The sequence below is a fragment of the Schistocerca nitens genome, chromosome 3 (assembly GCF_023898315.1).
Source record: "Schistocerca nitens isolate TAMUIC-IGC-003100 chromosome 3, iqSchNite1.1, whole genome shotgun sequence".
Lineage (NCBI taxonomy): Eukaryota > Metazoa > Arthropoda > Insecta > Orthoptera > Acrididae > Schistocerca > Schistocerca nitens.
The window spans coordinates 403,859,372-403,886,133 of NC_064616.1; the positions used below are offsets into that span (position 1 = coordinate 403,859,372).

Consider the following 26,762-nt stretch of genomic DNA (forward strand, 5'->3'; position numbering starts at 1 on the left):
TCAGTTAAAAGGGCAGGGAGCATGTCAGGCAGTGCGAACGTCTGCCTGAGCACAGCTAAAAGCGGACACTCCAAGAAAATGTGGACCACAGATAAAATGGAGCCGCAGCGACATAGAGGTGGGTCCTCACAGCGCAATAAGTGGCCGTGGGTCATCCGTGTGTGCCCAATGCGCAGTCGGCATAGGACGACAGACTCCTTGCGAGAGACGCGCAAGGAGGAGTGCCACACAGTCGTTGTCTCCTTGACGGCACGGAGTTTGTTACGGGTGGTCAGACCACGCCATTCAGCGTCCCAGAGCGAGATAACTTTGTGGTGTAAGACCGCCCTCAAATCAGTCTCCGGAAGGCCAATGTCTAGAGTGGGTTCACTGGTGGCCTGTTTGGCCAGGCGGTCAAACACGTTCATTGCCCGGGATACCGACATGACCGGGGGTCCACACAAAGACCATAGAGCGGCCGCAATGGGCAAGAGTATGCAGGGACTCGTGGATAGCCATCACCAGATGAGAATGAGGGAAACACTGGTCGAGAGCTCGTAAACCGCTCAGGGAATGGCTACAGATAATGAAGGACTCACCTGAGCAGGAGCGGATATACTCTATGGCACGAAAGATGGCAACCAGCTCAGCAGTGTAAACGCTGCAGCCATCCTGCAAGGAACGTTGTTCGGAATGGTCCCCTAGAGTTAGCGCATACCCGACACGACCAGCAACCATCGAACCGTCAGTGTAAACAATGCCAGAGCCCTGATACGTGGCCAGGATGGAATAAAAGTGGCGGCGGAAGGCCTCTGGAGGGACGGAGTCCTTCGGGCCCAGTGCCAAGTCGAGCCGAAGGCAAGGGCGAGGAACACACCATGGGGGAGTACGCAAAGTGGCCCGGAAAGGAGGTGGAACAGTGAAACCCCTAAGCCCGGTGAGAAGTTCTTTGACGCGAACCGCGATCGTACAACCAGACCGGGGCCGACGTTCTGGCAGATGGACGACCGATTGCGGGAACAGGAGACGATAGTTTGGATGCCCGGGCAAGCTAAAAACATGGGCAGCATAAGCGGCCAGCAAACGTTGGCGCCGTAACCGCAGGGGAGGGACACCTGCCTCCACTAGTACGCTGTCCACAGAGCTGGTGCGGAAGGCACCAGTGGCAAGTCGTATCCTGCTGTGTAGTATTGGGTCCAGTACCCGCAACGCAGATGGGAAAGCGGAGCCATAAGCCAGGCTCCCATAATCCAGACGGGACTGGATTAACGCCTGGTAGAGCCGTAACAAGGTAGATCGGTCGGCGCCCCAGCTGGTGTGGCTCAAACATCGCAGAGCATTGAGATGCCGCCAACACGCCTGTTTAAGCTGCCGAATATGAGGCAGCCAAGTCAACCGGGCATCAAAAAGTACACCCAAAAACCTGTGGGTCTCCACAACAGCAAGAAGTTCGCCCTCAAGATAAAGCCGCGGCGCAGGATGGACCGTTCGGCGCCGGCAGAAATGCATAACGCGGGTCTTGGCAGCCGAAAACTGAAAACCACGTGCTACAGCCCAAGACTGCGCATTGCGGATTGCGCCCTGTAGCTGACGTTCAGCAGCTGCAATGCCAATAGAGCTATAGTAAAGGCAGAAGTCGTCAGCATACAGGGAAGCGGAGACAGAATTGCCCACGGCCGCAGCGAGCCCGTTAATGGCTATTAAAAACAGGCAGACACTTAAAACAGAACCCTGTGGCACACCGTTCTCCTGGACGTGGGAGGAACTATATGAGGCCGCGACTTGCACGCGGAAGGTACGATACGACAGAAAATTGCGGATAAAAAGCGGCAGAGGACCCCGAAGACCCCATCCATGAAGCGTAGAAAAGATGTGATGACGCCATGTCATATCGTACGCCTTCCGCATGTCGAAAAAGACAGCGACCAGGTGCTGATGGCGGGCAAAGGCAGTACAGATGGCCGACTCCAGGCTCACCAGATTGTTGGTGGCGGAGCGGCCTTTACGGAACCCACCCTGAGACGGAGCCAGAAGGCCCCGAGACTCCAGTACCCAATTCAAGCGCCAGCTCACCATCCGTTCAAGCCACTTGCAAAGAACGTTGGTGAGGCTAATGGGACGGTAGCTGTCCACCTCCAGAGGGCTCTTTCCAGGTTTCAAAACGGGGATGACAATGCTTTCCCGCCATTGCGACGGAAACTCCCCCTCGACCCAAAGATGGTTGTAAAGATCGTGGAGGCGCCGCTGGCAGTCCACTGAAAGGTGTTTCAGCACCTGACAGTGGATGCCATCTGGCCCAGGAGCGGTATCAGGACAAGCGGCTAGGGCACTGCGAAATTCCCACTCACTGAATGGAGCATTGTAAGATCCTGGGTGGTGGGTGCGAAACGAAAGGCTCCGACGTTCCATCCGCTCTTTAATGGAGCGGAAGGCCAGTGGGTAATTGGAAGAAGCGGAACTAAGAGCAAAATGCTCTGCCAAGCTGTTGGCAATTTCGACGGAGTCTGTACAAACTGCTCCATTCAGTGAGAGCGCAGGGACGTTGACAGGGGTCCGATAGCCATAGAGGCGTCGGATCTTGGCCCAGACCTGCGATGGAGAGACATGGAGGCCAATGGTGGACACATACCGCTCCCAGCACTCCTGCTTGCTTTGGCAGATAAGGCGGCGGGCCCGTGCACGCAGCCGTTTGAAGGTGATGAGGTGTTCAATGCAGGGATGTCGCTTGTGACGCTGTAGCGCCCGCAGGCGATCTTTAATCGCTGCAGCGATCTCAGGCGACCACCAAGGCACAGTCCGCCGCCGAGGGATGGGGAATGGCAGATTCGGCGGCAGTAACGATGCCGGTGGTGACCGATTGAACCACCGCATCAATGTCATCATTAGAGAGAGGCTCAATAGCGGCAGTGGAGGAGAACAAGTCCCAGTCAGCCTTATTCATAGCCCATCTGCTAGGGCGCCCAGAAGAGTGACGCTGTGGTAGCGACAGAAAGATCGGAAAGTGGTCACTACCACACAGGTCGTCATGCACACTCCATTGGACAGACGGTAAGAGGCTAGGGCTACAGATTGAAAGGTCAATGGCGGAGTAAGTGCCATGCGCCACACTGAAGTGTGTGAAGGCACCATCATTTAAAATCGAGAGATCGAGCTGCGACAATAAATGCTCAACGGTGGCGCCTCAACCTGTTGCCACTGACCCACCCCACAGAGGGTTATGGGCGTTGAAGTCGCCCAATAGCAAGAAAGGTGGCGGCAATTGGGCTATCAGCGCAGCCAGGACATGCTGCGAGACATCACTATCCGGTGGAAGGTAAAGACTGCAGACGGTAACAGCCTCTAAAGGTGTTTGGAGAGGGACAGACTTGCTGTGCAGAGTGTGAAGGACATAGAGGCAGATGCCACCAGACACCCTTTCATATGCTGCCCGGTTCTTATAATAACCCCGATAGCCACCGAGGGCGGGGGTTCGCATTGCTGGAAACCAAGTTTCCTGAAGAGCAATGCAGAAGAAAGGGTGAAGGCTGGTAAGTTGTCGGAGCTCAGCTAGATGGTGGATGAAACCGCTGCAGTTCCACTGGAGGGTGGTATTTTCCATGGCGGAGAAAGGCGTGACGGGACTGGGAAGGCAGATTACGCCGCTGGGTCACCTGCTGCCTCCGATGGAGCACCCGTGCAAGTGCTATCCATTGCGTCTGAGGGACCGGCGAGATCGAGGTCCTCAGCAGACGCAAGGATCTCCACCTCATCCTCAGACGCAGAGCTTTTAGGTAGTGGTGGAGTAGGTGCCACCGCAGGTGTCTTGGTCTTACGGGTCTTCAAAGTCATTTTCTCTCGCTGTTCCTTTGGTTGTCGTTGTTGAAAGGGCTTAGTGGAGTCAGTCTCCGGGACCGAAGAGGATCGCAAAGCCCGTCGACCAGCGACCTGTGGCTTCTTCAGCCACTGGTTGGTGTCTGCTGTGCCGCTGGTAGGAACCTGGGAAGGGAGTGACCCAAGGGATCCCTTCCGAGCGAGAGAAGCCGAAGAAGACTTACGCTTCTCCGGCTTAGAAGTGGGGACTGGTGTCCCCAGTGGTTTAGTGGGTGCTGCTCCCGAGGTAGATGGTGTGGGAGCAACAGCGAAAGAAGGGGCCCCCATCATCAAGGGGGTAGATGAGGTCCTCTGACTCTGAGAGCTGACTGTACGTCTTGCAGCTGAAGGAGCTGGAGCAGGAGTGACAGTGGAGGCATAAGATGACATCATGCGCACGGGATGTAGCCGTTCAAATTTCTGCTTAGCCTCAGTGTAGGTCAGTCGGTCCAGGGTCTTATATTCCATGATTTTGCGTTCTTTCTGTAAGATACTGCAGTCCGGCGAGCAGGGGGAATGAGGCTCTCCACAGTTGACACAGACGGGAGGCGGAGCACATGGAGTATCGGGATGAGATGGGCGTCCACAATCTCGACATGTGAGGCTAGAAGTACAGCGAGAGGACATGTGACCGAACTTCCAGCACTTAAAGCACCGCATCGGGGGAGGGATATAGGGCTTGACGTCACAACGGTAGACCATCACCTTGACCTTCTCTGGTAAGATATCACCTTCGAAGGCCAAGATGAAGGCACTGATAGCTACCTGATTGTCCCTCGGACCCCGATGAACGCGCCGGACGAAATGTACACCTCAGCGCTCTAAATTGGCGCGCAGCTCGTCATCACACTGCAAAAGTAGGTCCCGATGGAAAATAATACCCTGGACCATATTTAAACTCTTATGTGGGGTGATGGTAACGTTAACATCCCCCAACTTGTCACAAGCAAGTAACCTGCGTGACTGGGCAGAGGATGCCGTTTTTATCAAAACTGACCCAGAGCGCATTTTGGACAAGCCCTCCACCTCCCCAAACTTGTCCTCTAAATGCTCTACAAAGAACTGAGGCTTCACGGATAGAAACGGGTCACCATCAGCTCTGGTACAGACGAGATACCTGGGCGAATACACGTCACTGTCATTCATTGCCTTTCGTTCCTCCCATGGTGTGGCCAGGGATGGGAACGATTTGGGGTCATAAACGTTAGCTTTAAAATGAGCCCTCGAACGCTTAGAGACTGCTGGTGGCTGGCCGCCAGTGAGAGATGATGTACCACGCTTCATTGCGGGTCATCCGCCCTGATGCCACCTACTCCGACCAAGGGCCCTCCCCACGGGCGCCACCCAGCCGCAGCAATAGCCACCTGGCAGGATGGCCATTGCCGGGAGTCTTGATGCCCCAGGGAGATGGGCATCTACTCCTTGGCATACGTGGGCAGTTAACGGTGCAGTCATCAGTAGAGCGATCCCTGTGTTGTCTGGGGGCTACAACCAACAAGGTACATGGCGGCCCCACCACAACGGACTGGCTACCGTGCTGGATCTTAGGTGCAAAAATGTCCAAGGTCGTCGTCGCAGTTAAAAGCAACACTGCAGAGTGCAGCGTGGTAATCGCACCCAGGGACGTATCCTCGCCCAAGAGATGGAAAACGAGCAGGACACCATTGCAACGACGAAAAAGCCGGCTAAAGGTCTCAATGCACGACGGATACAGTGCACCATGTAAGGCGCCCTTCCCCAATTGGCTCGCTCATCGGAATAATTTAGAATGATGGAGGTCAAACCCGAGAGGGGACCATCACATAAGGCCGAAACATTTGAGACTCCTTTTAGTCGCCTCTTACGACAGGCAGGAATACCGCGGGCCTATTCTAACCCCCGAATCCGCAGGGGGGAGGAGAAGTATGTTAACTGCGCTATTTAGTTGCTACTTGCGACTCTTAGTTGCAATTTATCACAGAAATCGCAGTTTGACTCGGTAGCGAATAGCGTAGTATGAACTTTGCTCAACAGATGGCAGTGCTAACTGCACTTTTTAGTTGCTACTTGCGACTCTTAGTTGTGACTTGTCACAGAAATCGCAGTTGGACTCGATAGCGTGTCGCAGAGATGAGCGTAGTACGAACTTTGGCCAAGAGATGGCACTGTTAACTGCGCTTTTTAGTTGCTACTTGCGACTTCTAGCCGCGACTTGTCACTGAAATCGCATAAAGGAGTATGGAATTCGGCCAACAGATGGCTCACGGCGATGAATGTGAAATGCTACTTGTGACTGCTTACTGTGACTGAAATCGCAGTTAGATTTTGTAAAGTTGTTATTGTGATATCTGTGACTTCTCAATCACTGTGATTTCTAATAGATACGCGATTTCCTGCCCACCACTACATTATATAGTGCCTTATAAAGTATGCATGTGTTAGGAGCCATAAAAAAATGGTATTTACTGTTTCTGAAAATGATGAATTTATTGATACAATTTTAACTGGGTGCTTTTTGTTATAACTTTTGAGGTTTTGGTGCAGAATTTCTCAGCCAGGATCCACTATTCAATTTTGGGATCTTCTGGAATACTTTTAAAACAATTTTCAGAATTGAGAATTTCACACTCACACAATGTTTATGTGGGTACAGCTGTTGATTAGTGTACAGTGTGGTAATGTGCATGGCACTGTGACAAAGCTAGACTAAAAGAATTAAATTTTAAGAAAATGTTACCCGCAGCAGCACAGACACTTAACTTACTGACTCAAGACATCATCATATGTCAATAACATTAACCTGAATCTCTGGGTCTCACTGGATGAACTATATTTGTTGTCTACAATTAAAGTCAGTGATGTGTCAATTACTGAAAACCTATGTTATTCAAAGGTCAGTTAAGAATGGTTGCAGAAAGTTTCGACTAGTCCAAGAGGCGAGGAAAGTAGAAGCTCCAGATCTGTTGCACTTTTGTTATGTTAAAAAACAAATTTTTATATGGCAATGAAAAGGGTGATGAGCCATGGAGTGTTTTCTTGAACCTGAGACTACAAGAAAGTCAATGGAAGGGGTGCCCAGATTTTCCAAGAAAGAGGAAACCTATAGGTCTACAAATAATAAAAGAAAGATCATATCTTAGTTCATTTGGGATGCACAGGGATTGATTCTTGTGGAATTACTGGATCATGGTGGCATAACAAATTTGGGACCATATGTTGTAACTTTAAAACAGTTTATGCAGGAAGGGACATTTCAATGAAGGATATCGCACAATTTTCCTTTGTATGTTCTTCCACCATCCACTACACAGCCAGGTACTTATATCATTCAATTTTGGCCTCCTCCAAATTACTTTGAGAACAAAATTTTCAGAATGGAGAAATAAGTAAAACATGTTAGTGATTTTCTTTGCAGTATAATTCAGTTTAGAATGAAGTTATCAACATACTTAGTAAATTTAGCTTTTTTTGTAATATAAGGAAGAGACAAAAACACTTCAGTCGAGAACCAAATTTCTTTGACAGGATTTTTAGACTTACAGTTAGATTACAGGAGACCATGTACAGTAAAGTATTGGGTGTGCAGTGAATCTTAAGATTACTATTTTTAAATTACAAAAAAACATGAGATATGGGAGATATTGAGGTAGCAAGTAACTTTTTAATATGAATTAATTTCTTAGGTTGAAGTCTCACTGTATTTGTGTCTCCTCTTTTCCACTATTCACTTCAATTTATTACTAATGTTTGAAGTCTGCATGTGCAACCCTTAGTGTAGAGGATAAATCACAAAAATCTTTCAAAAATTTTCTGAAACAATGGGAAGTCAGACATCAGATTTGTGTGTTTCAAACATGTCCAGTAGGTCACTGCCTTACCACCTCTAACATAATCCTGTACTAAGATTGCAGAAGACAAGACCAAATTTCAGACAAACTGTCAAATCCTTTTTATTGCTCACAGAAAATAATCAAAAATTATAAAAGCATTCAGACAATTTACCAAAGCTATGCATGTGGGCGTTTCAGTGTCCAAATTATAAAATGGGAATAAGAAATCTGAACTTAAGTAAGACTCTTAAATAAATATAAAAACACACTCAATTTCTGGAGGTAAATACTTCAATACTGACCTGATAGTTATAGAAACTAAATGGTTATTATCCTAGATTTAAATGTTAACCAGCATGATTAATCTGTGAAATACTTAAACATCAGTTTTTATTGGTTTGCAATCTCTCTAATACTTGAAATTAAGAACTGATTACTAAAATGGCTAAGTGCTCAGAATAAATTTTTATCATATTTCAGAAGGCAATACATTAAACTCAAGAACGCTTTTACCTACTACTACTACTACTACTACTACTACTAATAATAATAATAATAATAATAATAATAATAATAATAATAATTAAGGAGACTGACACTACATTAAAACCTACTTTAATGTAACTGGAATTCAAGTGGGAGCTTTTCAAGTGAATAGTTTCAAGTGGGACATTTTTTGGGTACTTAAGTTTTACTACTTCACAATATATGTACCTTTTATAGCAACACCATTTCTCCTAATTGAAGTTATTGCGTATTCTAGATCTTCATTACTTTCACTCTTTGGGTTCATTTGCACATCCTCAAAATCGACTGGCACACCACCAACTCTAAACATGTAAACAACAATTAAAAACAATAAACAACTGTTCACAAAAACTGACTGTACAGTAATTCTGTTTTACAGTTAATGTGTCCAATCATCATATGAAAAATACTAAATATACTGTATTTTATTTGGGCCTCAAATATGAGAGTGGTTGTAAAAAAGAAGGGTCACAAAAAGAGAAAAGTCTCAACACTGCAGTAGCTGAATAAACAAAATTCACGGAAAACAGGAATTTTCTTGACATTTATCACTAAAAATTTAAATGTTAATAACTTGCCAAATCAGCTCAAGAAATGTATCTGCACTACATATTAAACCTACTTTCCCAATGGTGAGGGCTTCCCAACATCATAACTTCAGTGCTGCTGCTTAAGTGAAAATCATGTTGTCAGTGAACTTTTATTACTGAAATGTTCAGAACCATACTGGTGTCCACCATAGACACTTCCAAAAATTTAATTTGAAATATTCCCAAATTTTGTGGGAAAAAGTGACATTTTTTATGTTACAATGCTTATGTTATGTTTTAAAAGCGCTCCAATTTAATTTTATGCTTATTGTAGTTCACTACTTATGAAAAAACAGCTGGAATGTTCATAGGCAATGAATTCTAGGAAAATTAAAGGAAAGGAAAGGAAAGCTCCGTCTTTAGGCCACAAGTGGCCCTTCCGGGACCGTCCGGCCGCCGTGTCATCTTCCGAGGAGGATGCGGATAAGGAGGGGCGTGTGGTCAGCACACCGCACTCCCGACCGTTAGGACGGTATTCTTTGACCGAAGCCGCTACTAATCGGTCGAGTAGCTCCTCAATTGGCATCACGAGGCTGAGTGCACCCCGAAAAATGGCAACAGCACGTGGCGGCGGGATGGTGACCCATCCAAGCGCCGGCCACGCCCGACAGCGCTTAACTTCGGTGATCTCACGGGAACCGGTGTAGCCACTGCGGCAAGGCCGTTGCCTTTAGGAAAATTAAAGGTTGTGCCAAAATGCATTTATTATTACTCATTCATTATTTATTCATACAGCCAATAAACATAACAATACTTCCTGAATAATCCTTTGTGGGGGTACTAAAGAAAATTGTTTTTACTTCACCGAAGTGCAATAGTATGACCTACAAATTTCACTGGACTTTTGAAGTTAAAAACTTACTTTTACTGTAGTTAATACAAAGTCATGTGTCATGGGTAGTTAAAACTAGCACAGGTAAATTTATGAGGAGAATTTAAATCCAGAGGAGAATTTAAATCCATTCTTGCACATTATTATCATTCTCCTACAAAGGCTTGGAAAAGTGCAGAGCAAGAGTGGATGAGGTACTGGCAGTAGCAGAATCTGCTCACAAATAAAACAGAATGGCCTGCATAGCTTATTGCAAGTGCTGTATAATTAATGCATGTAACAATATGTGCAACACTAAGAACAACTGATCTCTTCCTAATGGTTTACTCTTTTGAAGTAGAAATGTGAGGTTAACAGAAATGGGGAAGGTGGGGGATTGGGGGTGGGGCAGGACTGCATGCACTTAATATATTCTCATGAAACTATAATTTGAATTCTTTAATTTTCAACTTTATTAATCCTCACATCTCATCAGAGATAATGGAAGCAGCTAAACCATACAGGAAGCCATCACAGCTTGTGTGATGCAACTGCCAATATTTCGGCAGATCACTTGGGTAAAAAATCCTCACTTCTGTTCAATAACACCTGTCTGCAGCAGTTGGAACTTTAGAAAATAACTGGGGTGTAATTTTCATGTGAGCAGTTAAAACGTACACTGGATCTAGTACTGATAAATATCTTTGAACATTAACAGCAGCAACTCCTACTGAACCAGCTCTCAGCTCCCACAGTGGGAGGAGCAGTGGCAGCAGCAGCAGCAGCTACCCATCATTTGTCCAAAAATAAGCAGAGCTGTTTATCTCAGTCCTCCCCAGAATTTTCACGGTATGTCAAAGCTACAACAACATTTTGACGTCTTTTGGGTAACAGATGCACAAAGCCAGAAAGCTTTATTTCCATCATCAGATCCCAATTATTATTTTTTTTTTTTATTGTGTAAATTATATCCCTAGGTGGGCCATGAGCCAAAAGCACTCCCACCCACATTACTGTTGTCAGTGGTCGATCTTTGCAGCATCCCCAAGAGCATTCTTACTTATCACCTTTCTTATAGTTTCTCTTATTTGTGGTGTAGTGCTTGAATAAGTCATGGATAAGGTAGTCCGACAAAGCATATACATCTCAGGAGCCCAATTTATTAGATACACTCGGGATCATGTAAGCCTTTGAGTTAGCAAAATCAACACAGACCTATGTAGGGTCTCAATCAGTATCTTTGTTGGACATATCTGAAGGAAAAGCCCCTTCATAGTGTTATCTTTCACAGCAGTCACCACTGCCACAGTACACAACAACAAAGCTGACCGGATGTACCCTGTTGTACAGAATAGTTTACGGGCTGTTATGCAACTTTCTTCAGGTCAAGTATCAATCAGTATCAAGTACAGCATCCTACTACTCTCTAAGTTGCAACTAAGCCTCTGGAAGTCCTAATTGTGAACTGCTATATTCACTGTTCTTGTGTACGGTACATGTCTGCCCAAAAGACAGAACAAAGCTCAGGGCATCCAATAATGCAATAAATCACCACTCACCACTGGAAAGTACAGATAACTCAGCTGAGAACATAAACTGAAAACTGGAGACAAAATATGTAGAGGGGAGAAATTTCTCAGCTTGGCACAGTGATAGCACTGATAATGACAAAATTTCAGTTTTTGTTATGTTGGTTCCTGTTGCATAATAACAGAAGTGCCACTGAACAGTTTTGTTTCCACAACTTTTTACAACAGTTGTGTTGAATAGGGTTCATTCAAATTGACAATCTGTAATACTGTGCTATCATAAAATTCTTTGCCATGCAGTTTACTGCAAATAAAAATGTATGCAGATCTGGAGAAGGTTTATAAGGAAGTTTGTACTTCATTGTTAACGTCTGAGATATGGACAATGATATTCAATATGGTTGCACTTGCCTTGAATATGATCTACATTAAGTATATCACAAAACTGCAACCACAGACAAAAGCACCAAGGACGTACATAATGTGATATTGTGTGAACAGAAATTATGGTCCAATCTACGTGAAAGGATTCGTACTGGAAGGAAGCTGCATTTGATGAATGCAAAAATGATGTTCTCCACAATACTTTGACCACTTGGATTGATACATAAAATGTGGTTTTTAGTGCAAGCTTAAAACTTTTCCACTTGCTTCCATACATTCACCTTGTCAGCTTAATTAACACATTCGAAGCTGACAGTTCGCTTCCAGTGCATGAACTGATGTTTAACAACAAGAATAAGTTTTTTCAATGTGATAATTTATGATGAAAGAAGGGATGCTAATAAACAGTCTGCAATCATGTTTTAAGTCAGCTGACACAGGAAAATATCCACAAGTCCTACATACAAGCAACAGATGGGTTCGTTCAAAGAGTAATACCACCCTGATTTTTTGTGGTCATTTTGCTGGTTTTATGAAACATTCGTACAGGCACATAGTAGCTTTTCTATGAATGTTTAACTATGTTAACATATCAGAGGGTGAGGAAGGCAATCTCTTGTAGATATACCCACACAGCCAATCCTCCCATCCCCCAACAAAATCAGCACTACCACTGTTACTGTCAGAGGATGTAATCATTACACAGCATTCCTATAATTGTTAGGAGGCTCACAACTGAATGACATATGATGTTCAGGATGATGAACAATTATATAACTTATGTAGCTAAATGGTGTCCGCAGTGGTGGTGAATTCAATGAGCTTTGAGTTTTAACATTTGATATCAACATCATTAGCATACATACTAAAATTTAGGTGAATGTGATAATTGTAAATCAGTATATTGTATTGTAAAATTAATGTGGTCTGGGAAGTCCTGGGTTCAATTTTAATTTTTTCCTGCCCTTGTCTTCCCTTAATTTGTAACTGCTAATATCTGGTCTAGTGTAGTCTAGCAGCCGTGACTAAGCATGCTCTGTGGTCACAGTGTCGTTTCTCCCACTGCTGTGATCCCAGTAGTATTATAAGGAGCAACAACTCCATCCAATCAAGATAACGATACCTGTATGAAACCCAGAAAAAAAATTGCCTATCACAGTTGAGAGTATTAAAATCCTAATGGTTAACTGCCAAAGCAAGTGCCGGAGTCTGAAGTGTTCCTGAGAAGCAGTGAAGCATACTCGGTACAGAATGCTGGTTGAAAACTGAAATTGATAGCAGTGAGATTTTTGGGTAAAATTTAAGTGTATATTGAAAGGGTAGGCAAATGAGAAATAGAGGTGGAATTTGTCACACAAGACAAGAAACTCAAATACACCAAGACAGAAACTGAAGCTGCTTGAGAGATTGATCGAACAAAACTTAAGTCTCAGAGATGGGCATAAAATTATAATTGGTCCCTTCTATTGCCCACCAGTCTCATCTTCCAATGTAATCAAAAACTTTAGAGAAAACCTCAGATCACTTGTATGTAAGTTCCGCAACCATACTGTAACCACTGGTGGAGACTATCTTCCAAGAATCATTTGGGAAAATTAGTTTTGGTAATGGTGTGCATAATATAACATACTGTGAAACATTACTAAATGCCTTCTCTGAAAACTATTTAGAACAGATAGTTCAGAACTTCGCTCATGATGGAAATATATTGGACCTAATGGAAACAAACAGACTTGACCCCCATGAGAACATCAGTGACCATGACATGGTTGCAGCAACAATGATTACCAAAGTACAAATGACAACTAAAACAAGCAGAAAGATATATATGGTCAGTAAACTAGACTAAAAAAATCAGTAGTGTCACATCTCAAAGAGGGACCTGAAACTTTCAGCACAGGGCAGGAACATGTACAGGAACTATGGTTCAAGTTTAAGAGACTAGTTGATCAAGCACTGGTTAGATATGTACCCAGTAGAGCAGTTCATAATGAGTGGGACCCTCCATCGTATACAGTCACTGTAAAGAAACTTCTAAAGAAATAGAGGCTACTGCATAATTGGTGTAAAACACAGCATAGGACTATAGACAGGGAGATGCTGAATCAAACATGTTTGGCTGTCAGGAGAGCACTGTGTGAAGCCTTCAATGACTACCATAACAGAATACTGTCAAATGATTTTTCACAAAACCCAGTGATATTCTGGTCATATGTAAAGGCTGTTAGTGGCACCACAGTTAGCATACAGTCCCTAGTGAATGAGACAAGAACTGAAACTGAGGGTAGTAAAGCAAAAGCAGAAATGCTCAATTCTGTTTTAAAATGTTCCTTTATGAAAGAAAACTCAGGAGAACTGCCCCAATTTAATCATCATACAATGAAAAGATGAATGAAATAAGTATTAGTGTCAGTGATGTTGAAAAACAGGTGAAACCATTATAATTCAACAAACCTACAAGGCCTGATGGGATCCCTATCACATTCTATACTGAATTTGTGGTTAAGTTAGCCCCTCTTCTACCTATAATCTATCCTTGATCCCTTGAACAAAAAAACGTGCCAGTTCTTGGAAAAAAACCACGGGTCACAACCGTCTGCAAGAAGGGTAGCAGAAGTGATCCACAAAACTATTGTCCAATATCAATTTGTTATAGAATCTTAGAACATATTCTGAGCTTAAACATAATGAGGTATCTCTAACAGACTGAACTCCATGCCAATCAGCATGGATTCTGAAATAATCAGTCACGTGAAACTCAACTTGCACTTTTCTCACATGACATACTGAAGGTTTTGGGTTGAGGCAGGCAGGTAGATGAAGTGTTTCACAATTTCCGAAAAGCATTTGACTCAGTACAATTGTATTTACACTTATTGTAAAAGTATGCTCATACGGGGTATCAATTGATATTTGCAACTGTATCGAGGACTTTTTGGTAGGGAAGACACAGCATGTTATTTTGGATGGAGAGTCATCGTCAGATGTAGAAGTAACATTGGGTGTGCCGCAAGGAAGTGTGTTGGGGCCCTTGTTGTCTATGCTGTATCTTAATGACCTTGTAGACAATATTAATAGCAACCTAAGACTTTTTGCAAATGATGCAGTTATCTATAATGAATGTCTGAAAGAAACCGCATAAATATTCTGTCAGATCTAGATAAAATTTCAAAGTGGTGCAAAGATTGGTAACTTGCTTTAAATGTTAAAAAATGTAAAACTGTGCACTTCACACAATGAAAAAAACATAGTATCCTATGACTATAATATCAATGAGTAACTGTTGGATTCGGCCAATTCATTCTTCATTCAAATACTTGGGTGTAACAATTTGTGGGGATATAAAAGATATAAAATGGTATGATCACATAGACTCAGTTGTGGGTATAGCAGGTGGTCTCAACTTCGGTTTATTGGTAGAATACTGGGAAAGTGCAATCAGATGCTGAATCAAACATGTTTGGCTGTCAGGAGAGCATCATGAGGTGGTGAACAGTGATGTGTTTAAGCACTGGTTTTTTATTCATTACAGTGTTCCAGGGAGAGTTGAGTGATAATGAAGGATAGCCATTCATGTAACAGGTTCTAGAATATTGTTCAAATGTGTGGGACCTGTACTGAATAGGACTAACAGGGAATATTGAATGTATACAGAGAAGAGCAGCATGAATGGTCACAGGTTAGTTTGATCCATAGGAGAGAGTCACACAGATACTGAAGAAACTGAACTGGCAGACTCTTGAAGATGAACATAAACTATTCCGAGAAAGTCTACTAACAAAGTCTAAAGGATGACTTTAGGAATACACTACACACCTCCCACCCCCATCTTACATATCACTCACATAGCATATGGAATGGAAACCTGTAATAAATAAATTAAGTTACAATCACTAAGAAAATATATTTGTAGGATAACTGTCATCAATTTGGTCTGCTTCCAGAAGAATGTAGTTCATACCACACTTGTAGCATGTATCCCACACGTCAGAGCAGCAGATCTTTTAAATGACAAAATTAACTTCACAATGGACCACCATTCGAGTGACAATTCTGAAATCTTTGGAATTTATATACTGAAACTGTGACAAAGACAACTGCATTCTGCCAGAGATATCTGATAAGGCAGCATCTAGAGCAACTTTTCTCAGAAAAATGGCACTATGACAGGAAAGAAAATAATTGTCATCCTATTTAATATCTTGATCAGACCTGGCTCAAGTAATATTGTGTGGGAACGAACATCTAGCTGGCACTTAGAAGGGCAAGTGGAGACAAAGTGCTGACAGCCAAAAGAAACAATCATTGGTTATCATGCAGGATCATCACAAAATGGTTTCATTAAATATGAAAAGGTAATATTTACATCCAACAAAACTGGTAATCATTATGAGGTGGTGAACAGTGATGTGTTTAAACAGTGGTTTTTTATTTCATTACAGTGTTCCAGGAAGAGTTGAGTGATAATGAAGGATAAGCACAGTTACAATTCAAAAATGGACATAACCTCTAATGCAAACTACAAGGAGGGAAGATATTACACAGTGGCCAGGAGAGATAAATATTTCTTTTGGACTGCTATGCGAAAGCATGATATGTTGGAGGATGTATGGCATGACAAGCATCTTTATAATGTTTGAACTTGACTGCTCAGTAGCAGAAACTGCATGTAAGGATGCAAGCTTCCATTTTATCATTGCAAATCCAAGGTAATAGGAAATATGTGTTGTGCAAATGAAAGGAAATATGGCATCCAGAAATTGCACATTCCAATTAAAGATGTGCAGAATTTACTTGTAGAAGCTATTGATAATGTTACTGTGAAATACTGGATTAAGTTAATAGGACACATGGAAGAGTCTCAAGAAAATGACTTTCTGAAGGAATGCATCTAGCAAAATTTTGCAGGAACTTTTTTAATAGCTTAAAATGACTCCTTGGGCATGGAATATATGGGCATAACATTGCAAAGCGATATGAGGTGGAACAAGCATGTGAAAACTATGGTACGGAAGGCAAATGGTTGACTTTGGCTTATTGCGAGAATTTTAGGAAAAGAGTGGTTCACCTGTAAAAAAAAAGAGACCGAATATAGGATGCTGGTGCAATGTATTCGTGAGTACTGCTTGAGGATTTGGGATCCAAACCAGGTTGGATTGAAGAAGGATATCGAAGAAATTCAGAGGAGGCTGTTAGATTTGTAACTAGGAGGTTTGAACAAACCGCAAGTGTTACAGAGATGCTTCAGCAACTCAAATGGGAATCTCTAGAGGGAAGGCGGTGTTCTTTTTGGGAAACACTATTAAGAAAATTTAGAGAACTGGCATTTGAAGCTGACTGCTGAGCAATTCTACTGCCACCAACATACATCATGCGTAAGGACCATGACAATAAGATACAAGAAATTAGGGCTCATACGGAGGCGTACACACAGTTGTTTTTCCCTCACTCCATTTGCAAGTGGAACAGGAGGGGAAATGACAAGTAGTGGTACTGATACCCTCCCCCACACACCTTACAGTGGCTTGCAGAGTATTGATGCAGATGTAGATGAATAAAAACACAAAAAGTTTAAATAATGGAATTATGGCTGCTGTTTCACTACTGTATTTTTTTAATAACAATTCTGCAGTCATAACAAACTATTTAAAATAAAATGTTGCCTACTTTTGGTTGTAAAATCTTTATTGGCGTATTTTGGTGACCACATATTTCCAAGTGAGCATCTTACCACAGTGTTCAATGCTATCTTGTACAAACATCTTCCTTAACCCTTTCCACTCCAATGGCGAGTGGTGCTCGACATTGGAAATCTTGTCTTCCACTCTGATGTCGAGCCTCATTCGACACAATTTTTCATAGCTCTCACATGGTCCATTTTTGACCCTGACTGTACTAAGGCATCAAATCTGCATAGTACTGCCATTTAGGGAAACCTATGTTGATTCTGTGTCTAACTGTAGATGTTGTGTTTAGTGAAATGACAATGGAAACCATCCGCCCTTAAATGTTCCAACAAATACCAAACATTAAAAACTTTTGTATTGTAATGCTTATCTAAATATATTTGAATGAAAGCACACTTTTTGTCAATAAGTGGCCTTGTTGTTTCCACAAAGAGACTCGTGCAATTTTCTGTGGCACTTGCATTGTTACTTTAAAATTTTAAACATGTTTTGATAATTAATAAGCAAACCATTAGAGGAAAAAAGTACGCAAGGTCACTAGTAATTTCAGCTAACAATCGTGATACACGTAAGCAGAGCCGACCTTCTGAAAATTAATGATTTTTTTAAACTCTTAATTACATAAAAATAACACGTATTTTGTGAGAATATTGACTGAAACTGTTTCTTTATGTTATAATCACTCACAATAACAACAATACAAACCATATTTCTAACAAAGGAAAGTTGTCTATTATCAACTCACTTTCCACCCGGACACGTCCTGGTGATTTTTCTGTAACACAGTCACTAAATCTGACACTAAAACTGCTCAATATGTTTAAAATAACAAATTATAGGTGCAAATAAATCACACCGAACCGAACAAGAGGGCCATACTATAATCCAAAACCCCATGGTACAGTTGTCGAAAACTTGGCAGGAGGACCGATCAGTAACAGGTCGCAGCAGTTTACAGAATAGCAACTTTGGATAAAGAACTGAAAATGATGCCACTACCGAGGCTAATCTACTGCACTGATCGGTCTGAATGATATAGAATAGGGCCCCCAGACACGGATTTGAGCCGTCGTGGTCCTCCTGAATGTGAGTCCAGCGTGCTAACCACTGCGCCACCTCGTTTGGTAAATGAACAGTCACCGCCAAACTGTCATCCAGAGTAAAGTTGACCACCCTGTGGCAGGAAACACTGATGGACACAAAATGATTGACTTTGATGGCTGCTTACCAATGTGTGCCACCTGTAGCACACCTCCTCCTCCTCCCCCCCCCCCTTTACCACAGAATACCAGCTTCTCTTCATAAGATCCACCTTCCCCCTATCAACCAACCACTCCATACTGTGTCACATGCAACTTCCCCACCTGCCCCAGAGCTAGCTAGCTCAATTATGTTACCTTACTGCCCCAACCTCCTAGCCATTAGCCACCCTTCCCCTAGACTTCTGCCTCCCTCCCAACTACTTTTTCTGCCTCATCTGCTCCCCTGCTCCACCCAACACAACTTGATCAGACTACTGTGGTGGGACACTGTAGACATGTATGTGTATCTCAGGAACATTTGAAATCTTTTTCGTGTGTCTGTCGAACGATCAACGCCTCAACTATACAGTGAATGGTTACATTTATTCCTTTCATTATTTGTAATCCACCCAGAATTTTCTAGTATCATACAAGTGTCAAACATCCTTGTTGGCAGTACAGTTTGACAGCAAGGCTTGACATGTTAGATTCTACGCTCACAGGTGCAGGCCTAATGGTTTCCAATTTCTGCTGAATTAGGTCTATGGTGAGACTGTGGATGGAAGAAGAAAAATGTGGAGGGAAGGGTACTTTCCACATCTGGCCCTCCAGCCACCAATTTCTCTGCCAAGCTTTCAGACAATGTCCTTCCTCGAGTTAACCAACTACGACCACACACAGAGGTGGTGCTACACGTCATATGGTGAGATTTTTATTACAAGGATTGTACACTTACATCATCTTTGGTGCTGTATTTTACTGCTTTGTAAGTTTGACCATAAAAAGAATTTCACCATTTTTTTTTGTTTTTTTTTTTTTGTGTTTGGAGGAACAGAAGTATTGATAAACTTACAACTACTCCATTTAGTGAACAGACATAAAAAGTAAAATTTACCTGAAGACTTGTTTCACGTAATTCATCAACTCTGGGCCTATACCACCACCAGCTAACATTGTCACAGCATGGCGTCCTCCATACTGAGCTATAGGGATGGCATCCTGAGGAGTCCATAAACAAAAATTAAACAATAGCAGTAACCAAATAACCAAATACAGCACTAGAATAACATTATACACCTACATCCAGAATAGTTTGTGCATTATAGTCTCCATGATGATTTAGCAGGATGTCCAGCAATTCTTAAAAATAATAAAAATAATAATAATAATAATAATAATAATAATAATCCCCTGAGTTTTCCAGACCAACTTTTGCTTTTTCCAGGGCCGTGTTGCGCTTTGTCACTAATCAATTTTATGACGGGGGCTCTGAGGAAAATATACCTCGAAATGAACATAGTTCACTTTAACCAAGAAATAAACATACCAGGATCTGACAAATTAAGTGTAAAATGTAATTTGAATAAAGAAATACAGAAAACTTAGAAAGAGACTAGGTTTCAAAGATATCTTAGTAAAAAATTGCAGTTTTTACAAAGAGATCTAAGAATAATATTCAAATACTGTTTGAGCAAAATGATTATGGAAGGAATAGCAATAGACTAGACCGATATTTTGTAATGATAGAACTACTGCTTGAAATTGAGAAACCTTTTTCTCAGCATTTTAAATTAGGTCATCCCCCCCCCCCCCCTTAGCTTTTTCTCTATTCACTTTCTTCTTTCTCTTGTTTTCTTTTCAGGACTTTTCACCATGTGCATTTTGGAAGCTATGTATTAACTGCTTTGTTATAGTTACAGAGACAAAAGCCCTGTTACCTTGACTGCACCAGGAAAAGCACAAAAAGCTGTGAAAGAGGCTTGTCAAATTTTTGACCAGAATAGAGCTGTCAGAGAAATCTTTTCCAAGGCTGGCATTGCCATGGACGAGAATGCAAGCAAACTTGATAAATCTCTTATTTTTATGTCCACTCTTGATCACAATGACCATCATCCAGAACTGATTGATGTGAACATGATCCCCATCAAATTCTTTGAGGATTTCCTTTACTGACACGGTTTCTACTACATTTTGGAACTCATTGGCAATGGCAGCAGGCTCATGACCACCAAAGTGATTTAAGGTAATGGGATGCGTCAATGCTTTGACCTAAATGTCTTTTCTCATAGGTACCGTTAATTGCCACTTCTGGGTCTAAACTTGGAATGTCCTTCATAACAGAGTATGCCAAGGGTAATTTATCCAGAACTTTGGTTACCATACTCTTCATAAATGTAAGGCACTCATTCCAGAATGCAAAGACATCTTCCTCCCATAGACCAACAGCTTTTTTTGGTTCTGTACCTGATGTCCACTTTCTGAGGTTGTAACTAATTAATGTTGTCATTCAGAGCTATTTTTTAGCTAGTCTGTTTCTATGACCTTTTTGTTTGACAAATTTTCTCCTTATTCTCTGGCCACAGAATGGAGGGAAGTATAGAGAAGTGAAGTTAAGGGGGCACCTGACTGATATTTAGTCAGAAACTACTCAACCTGAGTGTCCAGTCTCAAAAAAGGTGAAATGAGCTATCAGCATCTTGTCCCTCAAAGACACACACACTACTTGGTTGCTATGACTCTTAGGATTCCAGTAGTGACCTCAGGTTTCAGTTTTACCTACTTCCGTCCCTATTTACTTTACACGTTTTTAAATAGCCGTTAATATTTGCTGAGCCCAGACTGAAACCATTTTATTTTCCACAATGGTGCAAAACTTCTGCAGTAAAACAGAGGTGCTTGTAATATTTCTGAAATCAGCTTGGTGGAAAGAAACATGTTTAATAAATTATATGAAGCTCTCAGAAGCTGAACAAGATTCCAACTACTGTTAATACAACCTGTCCCAAGGTATAAAACCATGGGACCCTCTGGATTACCACCTGAACGACTTGCCTTTTCAGATTTATCTTAGATTGGGATGCACCCATCCAAAATCCTCCGAAATCTTTTGCAGCACGTTTTCTCAAAAAAACAAGTAAGATACCTCCTCAAAACATGGCCCAATGTACTTTTCTAAAGACGCAAAAGCAGATCAAACTCTGACACTACCATGTCAGAAACAGCAACAACATTCTGTAGTTGTTTAGTGAAAAATAGCTCTAGTCCAAAACAATGCTATAATTCACTTTTAGCTCTTGAAGCTGCATTTTAGAGGCAATGTTACCGCCTGGGAACATAACTGATAAGAGGTTAACAAGCTTCCAATGTCATGAGAAGATAGGAGTCTCATAGCAGCCAAAAAACACAAATGGATATCTGCCTTCATCACAGCATCCCTCTACATGTAATCTAGCATTATCGGCCATCAGCCAGAAGTTTCTGCAGTATGTGCTTGATGTGACCACCTCAGAGTAGGACCTGGTTGCTGGGACACACCACAACGGCATGCTGAACTCTAAGCCTGTATCACAGCAGACTAAAATTACATGGATGCCAATTAGGAATACTACTTTTCTTTCCTGAAAGTGGAAATTTTTTGCAACCTGCATTTCTTTCTTTCTTATGAACAACTTCCATCCCATCCCCTCACCTACCATCTTTCGCTGACTAGGTCCAAAGGAAGGCAATAAAATCTTCCTTGTGTGCACGTAATCGAAAGTAGTTCTTATTGACTAAGACCAACAGCAGCATCAGAAATGTTAGCCAGTGAGAATATAAATGATGCAAAGAGTTGCTTCCCCCCCCCCCCCCCAATACCCAAGCCACCAACTCCCACAATCCCCAGCCACCCTTTGGCCACCTGCATTTCACTGTTCCCATTGTAGGCTTCAGCTCAATGTTAACGAAACCAAGAACCACGTGCCAAAGTGCAATGACCGCTTGTTAGTGTTCTAATCACACTATTTTATACTTACTGCTACAGAGCTGTAATCACACTTATTTGTACACAATGCAATCAGATCAATAGCTGTTGGTACGTACAACAGTAATTTTTCGGTATATATCCAAAACAATGTACAGCATGCAAACCTATCATGCCCTAGTATTCCTGGTTCAAAATAAACGGATTTGAATAAGCCACCAACTCTCCTAAAAACATGTGTCTCAGTGACTGCATACTGTTTGCAAACAAGGCACATTTGAACATACGTAAATGTAAACTGCACATATTACTCCACACAGATACTTGCTGGTCACATCATGTCACAAAAGCACAAACCCATGGGACAACAAGAAATTGGGGTAGCAAGGCCAGGTTGTAGCAGCAGTCATACAAGCTATTCCATACCAACAACAACAACTTCCACACAGCTTGTCTGGACTCCACCAGGTTGGGCTGATTGGCTGCTGTATTGGACTGAATGAGCGAAGCGATTGGGAGATGCCAAAACCCAGATGGAGGTCGGTTGCACAGCATGGATCTGAGGGTGAATGGTGAGACCAGCATTTCATCAAGCCAAGCAGAAGTAAAGGAAATGTCTCTGCCCAGAATCAAATCAAATACCATGCCTTTTCGAGGGACTTTAGGTAAAACACAAAAATTCCCTTCCCCTATTTTCCTGGATGCTGGACACCCTGTTTATTAGTTTTTGGACACAAATTATCCCAGTTCCCTTTATTTAGTTACTTACAATTTATTTTCAACAAAAATTCTTATTACATTTGGCTGCAGAATCAAAAAACAAACTGTCTCACATGTAATACAAAGTCTTAAAAATATTTATTTCATGACACCCTGTGTTAATGTACGAGATTGCAGTTCTCATACTTCTGCTTTTAAAACAGGGGGCTGTTACTAAGCATATTTTTTAACACACAATTCTGTGGTCATTAATACTAAGAGTACGGCTTTTCAAGAAGTGTGTTGTCAAATCCTTGGGAGGAACTGTACATGTAAAATTATCATTAAAAGATTTTCTCAATTTTCTCAGCTTTATATAGTACATGCACAACTGAAACACTTTCAAGTAAACAAGGCATTATTACATATTGGTGTAGAGACTGGGAGAGGCAAAGGAATTTATATTATCAAACTGAAATACTAATTAACAAGTACTGAATGAAATTTTTTTCATTAAAAACAACTTATTTTATTTATATCAATAATACTGTTTTTAATATTATGTTTTTTTTACTCGTAATCTCTACAAATAAAGTGCTTTACTTTGTATTCAATATTCTGCGTTTCTCTACCCAACTTAAATTTGCTATGAATACCTTGTAAGACAAATGAAACATGTAAAATACAATGTGGAATATTGGAGTTAGAATGTAAGGTCACAAAAAACTTATAACCTTGCCACAATAGAATTTAATTTGTCAATGCCTGTCAGAGGCACAGGTTTTAAATGAAAATGGAATGACATTGAAAATGGAATGACATTCCTTGCTGAAGGTGGCTTAATTCGGTACTGCCACAAAGTACCTAACAGAAATTTCAAGTGGTTGGGAGATGGTAGCTTCATGAGAAAGAAGCCCAATGACAGCTACAGGTCCACTTACTTAGCATATTAATGGTATATTGCAGCATCATTGTCAGAAGTACAACTGAACCATTTTATTAGCTATTTATATGCAATGCCAGTGTGACTAGTGATCAGATAATGTTCAAGGGCTCACCGAAGGAAGGAAAACTAGAGTTTAATGCCCTGTCAAGAGTACAGTCATTACAGAAAGTGCACAAAATCTTATTACGAATGGATGGGGAAGGAAATCGACCATGTTCTTTTCAAAGGGACCATCCCAGCACTGGCCTAGAGCGAAATACACTCCTGGAAATTGAAATAAGAACACCGTGAATTCATTGTCCCAGGAAGGGGAAATTTTATTGACACATTCCTGGGGTCAGATACATCACATGATCACACAGACAGAACCACAGGCACATAGACACAGGCAACAGAGCATGCACAATGTCGGCACTAGTACAGTGTATATCCACCTTTCGCAGCAATGCAGGCTGCTATTCTCCCATGGAGACGATCGTAGAGATGCTGGATGTAGTCCTGTGGAACGGCTTGCCATGCCATTTCCACCTGGCGCCTCAGTTGGACCAGCGTTCGTGCTGGACGTGCAGACCGCGTGAGACGACGCTTCATCCAGTCCCAAACATGCTCAATGGGGGACAGATCCGGAGATCTTGCTGGCCAGGGTAGTTGACTTACACCTTCTAGAGCACGTTGGGTGGCACGGGATACATGCGGACGTGCATTGTCCTGTTGGAACAGCAAGTTCCCTTGCCGGTCTAGGAATGGTAGAACGATGGGTTCGATGACAGTTTGGATGCACCGTGCACTATTCAGTGTCCCCTCGACGATCACCAGTGGTGTACGGCCAGTGTAGGAGATCGCTCCCCACACCATGAGACCGGGTGTTGGCCCTGTGTGCCTCGGTCGTATGCAGTCCTGATTGTGGCGCTCACCTGCACGGCGCCAAACACGCATACGACCATCATTGGCACCACGGCAGAAGCGACTCTCATCGCTGAAGACGACACGTCTCCATTCGTCCCTCCATTCACGCCTGTCGCGACACCACTGGAGGCGAGCTGCACGATGTTGGTGCGTGAGCGGAAGACGGCCTAACAGCGTGCGGGACCGTAGCCCAGCTTCATGGAGACGGTTGCGAATGGTCCTCGCCGATACCCCAGGAGCAACAGTGTCCCTAATTTGCTGGGAAGTGGCGGTGCGGTCCCCTACGGCACTGCATAGGATCCTACGGTCTTGGCGTGCATCCGTGCGTCGCTGCGGTCCGGTCCCAGGTCGACGGGCACGTGCACCTTCCGCCGACCACTGGCGACAACATCGATGTACTGTGGAGACCTCACGCCCCACGTGTTGAGCAATTCGGCGGTACGTCCACCCGGCCTCCCGCATGCCCACTATACGCCCTCGCTCAAAGTCCGTCAACTGCACATACGGTTCACGTCCACGCTGTCGCGGCATGCTACCAGTGTTAAAGACTGCGATGGAGCTCCGTATGCCACGGCAAACTGGCTGACACTGACGGCGGCGGTGCACAAATGCTGCGCAGCTAGCGCCATTCGACGGCCAACACCGCGGTTCCTGGTGTGTCCGCTGTGCCGTGCGTGTGATCATTGCTTGTACAGCCCTCTCGCAGTGTCCGGAGCAAGTATGGTGGGTCTGACACACCGGTGTCAATGTGTTCTTTTTTCCATTTCCAGGAGTGTAGAACACACAACCGTAGAATGTTGAGACAGGAAAGTGACCAGAGAAATGGAATAACTGCTTAATTGCAAATAGGTCTACATCAGCTCAGGGGTTATAATCACACATTACCAGTGTTGTCTGTGTTAATGTGGCTTCATATAACTTTTAAATTTGAATTCTTCATTTGCGTGGCCACAGTGTCTGCAGCTGCTTTACAATTACTAAAGGTACTTAAAATACAGGGTGTCAATCAAGTCCCTTTACAACTTCAAAATTATATTGCAATGGCAGTTAGTGAAATATTGTAACAAAATTTCTTTTAATGTAATCACTGTGTAATAAAGTTTTTATATATACTAAAATTTTTCGTTTCAGATACTGTGTTAATGGAAGAAACTGAACCTCTATAAAATGGCCACTCCTCAGGAGAAGGCAACATGTGTGTCCTAGTTTATTGAGACAAAATCTGATGTTCAGACTCAATGAAACTTCAGAATGAAGGATGGAAGAGATCCACCATCGCACCCTTCAATCCATGAATTGCACAAAAAATTTATGGAGTCAGGGACATTGTTGAATAAAGAGACAACATAGATCACATTTTAAACGTCTTCACTCGTTCACCTATGAAGTCCATCCACATTACTGCCAGACAGTTGCAACTACCACGTTCGACTATGCATAAGGTCCTCCACAAGAACTTTTGGTTGTAAGCTTACAAAGTACAACTATTAAAGACACTTGAGCCAAATGACAAGCCAAAATGGACAGAGTTTGCACTCAATATGCTGGAACACCTTTCGGAGAATGAAGCATTCCTCAAGCAAGTTTGTTTCAGTGATGAGGCAACTTTTCTTGTTTCTGGGACAGTAATCAGACACAGTGTGAGAATCTGGGGATCTGAACACCCCCATGTGACTAGAGAGCTTCACCGGGATAGTCCAAAAGTGAGTGTGTGGGGTGGAATCATGTGCAACCGAATAATTGGTCCATTCTTCTTCAACGAGTCAACAATTGCTGCAGATGCTTACCTCGAGCTTCTGACCGAATAAGTAGCACCACAATTGATTGATTTACAACCAACTATAATTTTCCAGCAAGATGGCACATCACCACATTGTTGACTGCAACGAAACATTTCCAGACAGATGGATTGGGAGGAATGTGCCAAATCCTTGGCCACCGCATTCGCCACATTGCTGACTTGAACAAAGGATTTGTAACGCCATTGCCACCATTGATGATGCTATGCAACAGCGAACATGGCAAGAAATCGAGTACTGTCTTGTGCTTCGTGTAACTAAAG

At 42.7% G+C, this 26,762-nt stretch overlaps 1 protein-coding gene across 2 annotated transcripts in view; it reads right to left on the minus strand.

Moving 5' to 3' along the window:
• The window catches only part of LOC126248340 (isocitrate dehydrogenase [NAD] subunit gamma, mitochondrial), a 133,846-nt gene that overhangs the window by 101,723 nt on the left and 5,361 nt on the right, over positions 1-26,762 (minus strand). For both annotated transcript variants that reach the window (XM_049949240.1, XM_049949241.1), the window contains exons 3-4: positions 19,303-19,406; positions 8,352-8,467 (exon numbers count right to left, since the gene is read on the minus strand). In XM_049949240.1, coding sequence (XP_049805197.1) covers positions 8,352-8,467; positions 19,303-19,406 — 220 coding nt within the window. The remainder of the gene's footprint in view (positions 1-8,351; positions 8,468-19,302; positions 19,407-26,762) is intronic.